The sequence below is a fragment of the Lutra lutra genome, chromosome 7 (assembly GCF_902655055.1).
Source record: "Lutra lutra chromosome 7, mLutLut1.2, whole genome shotgun sequence".
NCBI classification, from domain to species: Eukaryota; Metazoa; Chordata; class Mammalia; order Carnivora; family Mustelidae; genus Lutra; species Lutra lutra.
In genome coordinates, this window is record NC_062284.1 from 148,989,893 (window position 1) to 148,997,241 (window position 7,349).

Consider the following 7,349-nt stretch of genomic DNA (forward strand, 5'->3'; position numbering starts at 1 on the left):
TACTCATGTTTTCTGTCATTTTTTTAAATTGGATTATTTAAATAATAAATAATAAATAAATAAATAAATTGGAGTTCAGTATTATACTCTATATAGAAAAGTATTATACTCTATATAGTTCAGTATTATACTCTATATAGAAAAGTCAAAAGACTCAACCAAAACAAATTGCTAGAACTGGAAAATGAGTTCAGTAAAGTCACAGGATACAAATCAACTTACAGAACTCATTTGCATTTCTATGCACAAATAATGAAGAATAGAACGTGAAATCAAGGAAAAAATATCACTTATAATTACACCAGAAACAGTAAGATACTTAGGAATAGAAGTAACCAATGAGGTAAAAGGTCTATACTCTGAAAACTATAAAACACTGATGAAAAAAATTGAAGAGGACACAAAGATATGGAGAAATATTCCCCATGCTCACAGATTTAAAGAAACAATATTGTTAAAATGCCTATATTACCTGGGGCATCTGGGATACTCAGTCAGTTAAGTGTCTGCCCCTGACTCATATCATCTCAAAATGCTGGAAATGACCCACACCTTGGACTCCCTGCTTACTTCTTCCTCTCTCTCTGCACCTCTGCCTTTCTCATGCACTCTTCCTCTCTCACAGAAATAAATAAAATCTTTAAAAATACATACATACATACATACATGAATAAATAAATAAATAAAAACTACTCAAGGCAATCTGCAGATTCCATGAAATCTCTATAAATATAGTATCAGTTTTTTTCACAGCACTGACCAAAAAATCCCGCAGTTTGTGTGCAACCAAAAAAGACCCCAAATAACCAAAGAAAATCTGAAAAATAAAAGCAAATCTTGAGGTTCATTATTCTGGACTTCAAGTTTTATTACCAAGTTTTATTACAAAACCTGAAAAATAAAAGCAAATCTTGAGGTTCATTATTCTGGACTTCAAGTTTGATTACAAAGGTATCATTACCAAGACAGTATGATACTGGCACAGAAAGAGACACATAGAGCAGCAGAACAGAAGAAAGTACTCAGAATTGGACCCACAACTCTATGGCCAATTAATCTTCAACAATGTGGGAGAGAATATCCAATGCGGGTGGAACACAGTCTCTTAAAAATAAAAACTGTGCTCCCTCTGCTTGTGTTCCCTCTCTTCCTGTGTCTCTCTGTCAAATACATAGTAAAAATCTTACAAAACAAAACAAAACAGTTGGTAAAAGTGGGCAGCAATATGCAGAAGAATGAAACTGGACCACTTTTTTATATCATACAGAAGAATAAATTCAAAATGGATGAAAGACCTAAATGTGAGATAGGAAAACGCCAAAACCCTAATGGAGTACACAGGCAATAACATCTTCAATATCTTCCATATTCTTTCTAGGTATGTCTCCAGAAGCAAGGAAAACCAAAGCAAGACTAAACTTTTTGTACTTAATCCAAAAACCAACCAACCAACAAACAAATAACAAGTTTTGCAGAGCAAAGGAAATAATCCACAAAACTATTTAAAAAAAAACATTATGAAATGGATGAATATATTTGCAAACGCTATATCTGATAAGTGACTAGTATTCAAAATATGTAAGTAGTTTGTAGTAATTATTTTCACATTTTCAATAGAGTTCATGTCCATGGAGCTCAGAATGCTGTCATGAGAGAAGCAGAATTCCTGTCTTTCACATTTTCACATTTGTATTATGCTAAGATCTCACTAAACATGAGAGTTACCCTCTTAACAATATTTTACCTATACAGCACAGTATTGTTAATTATAGGTACAGAGTTTTGGAGGACACATCTAGAACTTAATCATCTTGCATGACAGACAATTAAACCCCGTGAGATGCAACTCTCCAATGGCCCTCCCATAAGCCTCTTGAAACTGTCATTTCACTCTCTGATTTACTGTTATCTAAACCCAAATTCAGCTTCCCATTGTTGGAAAGGGCAGTATACAAGAGATGAGTTTTGATTGGAAAGGAATGTGAGCTTTATTCAGGAGGCCAGTCACTTGGGCAGAAGGCACACTCTTCTTCAAAATCCAACAGTGAGATTTTGCTGCCTGACCCAGGGGATTTTAAAGGGGGTTTAGAGTAGATGATCACAGAAGGGAATACAGTGTTTGGCAACACTTCTGGTTCACACCCAGGCTGTATGATGCCAACTACAAAAAGTTACCTCAGTCCCCCTGAGCCTTCAGCTGTGAAGGGAACCACATATGCTGCCAAAGTACAGGAAAGAACCACAGTGTTAGGGTCTGTAATCAAAGGAGCGAGACTGATTCCAAGCAAAGGTCACAAAGTTTTATTTCACGCCAAGCATCGAGAATCAAACTGACCCATCAGGGCCATCTCTTGTAAAGGGGCGACCCCTCCCAGCCTCACAGACTAACTTTTAGAGAGATAGTTTAGCCGGGCTATACACAGGTGGCCAATGAGATTGCAATACACAGAGAAAACTACACAGTCATGCTAGGTCATACACAGGCAGCCAATTGAATTACATTTCACCCTAGTAGATATATGCGTGCCCAACTGATTTGATGTCTCTACCTGGCCTGACCCGCCCTTCTATCTGGGCTTTGCAAGTAAGTTCCTCTGGGAGGGGCAGGGTCAATCTATGTTTACTGCATAGGGTCAATCTAAGTTTACTGCATAAACAACAAAATGGCTCCTTCTGATTAAGTAGGCCCTTACACACAGTATAGGATTAGAGGTGTTAGGGTCCGTAATCAAAGGAGGGAGTCTGATACAAAGTGAAGGTCAAGCAAAGCTTTATTTCGTGCCAAGCATCGAGAATCAAACTGACCGGTCAGGGCCGTCTCTTGCAAAGAGGCGACCCCTCCCAGCCTCACAGACTAACTTTTATAGAGGTAGTTTAGCCAGGCTATACACAGGTGGCCAATGAGATTGCAATACACAGAGAACACTGCACAGTCATGCTAAGTCTGCCACACACAGAAAAAACTGCTAGGTAACACGGGTGGCCAATTGAATTTCAATTTACCCTAGTAGATATATGCGCGCCCCACTGATTGGATGTCTTCACCTGGCCTGACCCGCCCTTGTATCTAGGTTTTGCAAGTAAGTTCCTCTGGGAGGGGCAGGGTCAATCTAAGTTTACTGCATGGGGTCAATCTAAGTTTGCTGCGTAAACACAAAATGACTCCCTTTGGCCAACCAGGCCCTTACAAGAGGCAAGGAAACTTCAGTCTTACCTGTGGTCAGCAGTACTTTCTGTTCTCACCGGCTGGTGTGAGAAAACAAACTTGTAACTCACCTATCATCATGGAGTACTGGGGAGTATTTTACTCAGCAAGCTCAAAGAAAGATTCAAAATAAAAACCAAAAAGATCAAATCACTTTCCAATGAATGGCAAACCAGGAAAATACAGGTAACGTTACAAAGCCATTGTCTTCAATGCCTATAAGGTAAAATTTGCAATGTCTACCTCGACATGCCAACAAAGTAGAAAGGAGTGGTCTCCATGGTGAATGATGGGGGTAATCCACAGAAAGTGGACCCAGCAGTACCACAGGAGATGGAACTGGTAGTGAGTTGCATTATAACTGTATGTCATGTATTCAAGTATCTGGAGAAAAGATTAAACTTGATGAAAATGGGGGTGCCTCTGGGCCCAACACACTTCCCATGTCCATGTGAGCACTCATGCACATGGCCCACTCATCTCTCGCACATCCACCACAGTTGAACTGATGTGTAGGCCCACCCGCTGCCACACCCTGTGATTGTGACCTCATCCCCACAGGTGGCCCCCAGGTGTGGGGTGCCGGTAGCCTGAAGCAGCCCTCTGTTCTGTCAGATGCTCTAGGTCAGGCCCTCACTGAGGATCTTCCCTTGATCCATTCCCACAGACAGATATCTCTGAGCAGGGGCCTGAGTCTGGCAGGTCAGTTCACCATGAAGACACTCCTCTTACTGTTTGCTCTCTGGGCAGGGCTGGTTCCTGCCCAGGGTTCTCAAGGCCATCCCTCATGGCGCTACATCTCCTCTGAGGTGGTCATTCCCAGGAAGGAGCTGCACCATGGCAAAGGTGTTCAGATGCCAGGCTGGATGTCCTACAGTCTGCATTTTGGGGGCAAGAGGCACGTTATTCACATGCGGCGCAAGAAACTGTTTTGGTCCAGACATCTGCTGATGATGACCCAGGATGACCAAGGAGCCTTGCAGATGGACTACCCCTTCATTCCTCCAGACTGTTACTATGTCGGCTACCTGGAGGAGATTCCTCTTTCCATGGTCACCGTGGGCACATGCTATGGGGGTCTTGAAGGTATTATGAAATTGGATGACCTTGCCTATGAAATCAGACCACTCAGCAATTCCCAAAGGTTTGAGCACATTGTTTCTCAGATAGTGGCAGACACAAATGCGACGGGACCTACCTATAAACTGGGATACAAGCAGGATATGGACACCTTGTTCCCTCAAGAAATTGCCATTCCAGGCTCCAGAGTCAGTAACAGGATCTTTTCCTCCCATAAATCCATGATCAAAGGATTTGCTCAAAGTTCCAATTCAGTATATCGTTTATATAATAATGTAACAACATGTGCAAAGTTTCTGATAGATATGGTTAGTTTAATGGACTCAATATATAAAGGTCTTGATATAAAGTTCCATCTTACTGCAGTCCTAATATTTAATGTAAGAGATCCAGTCAACATGAATGATTATAGATTGCCATCTGGTTCATACCACAGATATCATGAGAAGTACTTGTTCAGAATCATAAATCCTAGTTCATCCTTTGTTGTGGTTAAAGAAGGACCACGAGACTATCAAAATGATCCTGCAGCCTTCGGTTTATGTTCCCCTCGATGCCTACATATGGTTGGTCACCTGGGAAGACATTATTTATTATTAGCTGTGATAACTTCCCAATACTGTGCAAGATCCATTGGTCTGCATTTTGATAATCCTGATTGCAGTTGCCAGAGGAGGTCCAGCTGCATCATGTACAGATATCCTGTGTTGACAGATTCCTTTAGTAACTGTTCTTTTGCACACTTACAAAACATTCTGAGTGTTAACAAGCATTGCCTATTCAATGAAGAGGTGATATTCTTTAATACAAGCCTGACACATATACGCTGTGGAAACTCTATAGTAGAAGAGAAGGAGGAGTGTGACTGTGGCTCCATCAAGCAGTGCGCCAGCAACCCCTGCTGTGGTAACAACTGCAAACTTGAAACTACATTTCTTTGTGATAAAGGACTATGCTGTACAAACTGCACCTTCTCTGCTGTTGGGACACTCTGTAGACCAATCCGAAATATCTGTGACCTTCCAGAGTATTGCAAGGGGGGATCTTCTGAGTGTCCTGATAATTTCTACATGCAAGATGGAACCCCCTGCACTGAAGAAGGCTACTGCTATCATGGAAACTGTACTGACCGTACCATGCACTGCAAAGAAATCTTTGGTGCAAACACTGTGGAAGGGCCAGGTGCCTGCTACCAAATTAATAAAAAAGGTCACCGATTTGGACACTGTAAAAGAGAGTTTTCAGCCAGAAAATTTATTCATTGTGGGGACCAAGATGTCAAGTGTGGAAGGCTGCAGTGTACCAATGTCACTCATCTCCCTCAGTTGCAAGAACATGTGGGCTTCCATCAGTCTAAGATTTCAGGTGTCTGGTGTTGGGGATTGGACACACATCGCTCCACAGGAACAACTGATGTTGGTCATGTGAGATCTGGTACTCCCTGTGGTCATGGAAAGTTCTGTGACAATTCTGCCTGCAATGGTACTATAGGTGAAATAAATTATGACTGTTTCCCTGAGAAATGCCATCGCAAGGGAATTTGCAACAATAACAGGAACTGCCATTGCCATGTAGGCTGGGATCCACCATTCTGTGAATTGCGAGGTAAAGGAGGAAGTATAGACAGTGGAAACCCTCCAAGAAGAATGCGGTCAATCAGACAAAGTCATGAATCGGTGATATATCTGAGAGTGGTCTTTGGTCGCATTTATGCTTTAATAGCTTCTCTCCTCATAGGTATTGCCACCAATGTAAGAACTATCAAGACCATTACAGTTGCAGAAGAGATAGCTCATAAAGCCAATCCATAAGTCATTCTCCCGACCCCTGAACAACAATAGGCAATCCATCCAAAGGAGGTGGCAAAGCTGACATCCACGTTTCCAGGGGTCTGCAGTAGACACAGTTTTACTAACACATATCACCCAATTCTCACACTAAGTCTGTGATAGGTCACTGACCAGCACTCTGAAGTAAACTTTTAAAAGTGCATGGTGGTCTTATCTCCTTATTTTTGTTAACCTGTAAGGCCTCAGATGAACCTGAGACACTGACCTGAGTACCTGAATGAGGGGCTGGGACTGGGGCTGAGATTCCTGGGTGCAGAATTAAGGGAAGTTGCTACAAGCTCCTGCAGGGGAAAAAATCATGATGTTTCTGCAAACGAGTGCTCTTGAACACTGAGGTTTTCTCATTTTCTAGGTAATCTCTCCTTTTCCAGTCCCAAAGTGTGTTCAGGGTAATGTAGGGCTTCTCCCCAACCCTGCTGCCTATCTCACACTGGGATGCCTTTGGGCAGTAGGGGAGGGTGACTGGGGTGTGATCCAAACTAGTGCAAGCTATTCTATCATGGAGAGTAAGTTTCTGAATGCAGGAGACTGTGACCATGATCCTGAACGTTGTGTCCCATGAAATAAATCAGAAACGTAGACAGAAGTGCCCACTGATGATTCTGGCATCCATTTGGAGCCTTAGGAAAGTTTACCCCTCCCTTCCTTCTTAGTTTGCATTTCAAGGAGCATAACAGTGACTGTAGGTGGTTCGTGGTTAATAACAAATGCCATTCTTCAGAGCAATACTCTGGGGTGAAAAGCCAGTCTATGTGTATCTAAATAACTTTCAGTGCACTATTATTCTAGATTGTAGTGTATAATTAATAAAGATAAAATTGGAGGGGGGGATGAACCATGAGAGACTGTGGACATGGAGGAACTAAATGAGGGTTTTGGAGTGGAGTGGGGTGGGAGGTTGGGTGAGCTTGCTGCTGGGTATTATGGAGGGCATATATTGCATGGAGCACTGGGTGTGGTCCATACACAATGAACTCTCGAACACTGAAAAGAAATAAAAAAAAATAAAAATTTAAAAAAGGAAAGTGGCACTCTATCCAGAGGAATTCTAACCATTATATGAAGACTTAAATTTTTCAGATGAAGTAGAAAAGCCTTGAAGTGTGGCTTCAATATCATTATTCAGCCAACACCTGCTCCTTGGCTTCAATTCTGGCCTCAGCATTTGAAAGTCCAACTAAGAAAACACCAGTTAAGTAGCGCAAAAAAAAGTA

General features: G+C 41.8%; 1 protein-coding gene across 1 annotated transcript; it reads left to right on the top strand.

Moving 5' to 3' along the window:
* Positions 1–3,812: 3,812 nt before the first annotated feature.
* LOC125105070 (disintegrin and metalloproteinase domain-containing protein 29-like) lies at positions 3,813–6,253 on the top strand. Its single transcript, XM_047738110.1, has one exon. The coding sequence runs from the start codon at positions 3,919–3,921 to the stop codon at positions 6,094–6,096; it is 2,178 nt and encodes a 725-aa protein (XP_047594066.1). The 5' UTR covers positions 3,813–3,918; the 3' UTR covers positions 6,097–6,253.
* The last annotated feature ends 1,096 nt before the right edge of the window (positions 6,254–7,349 follow it).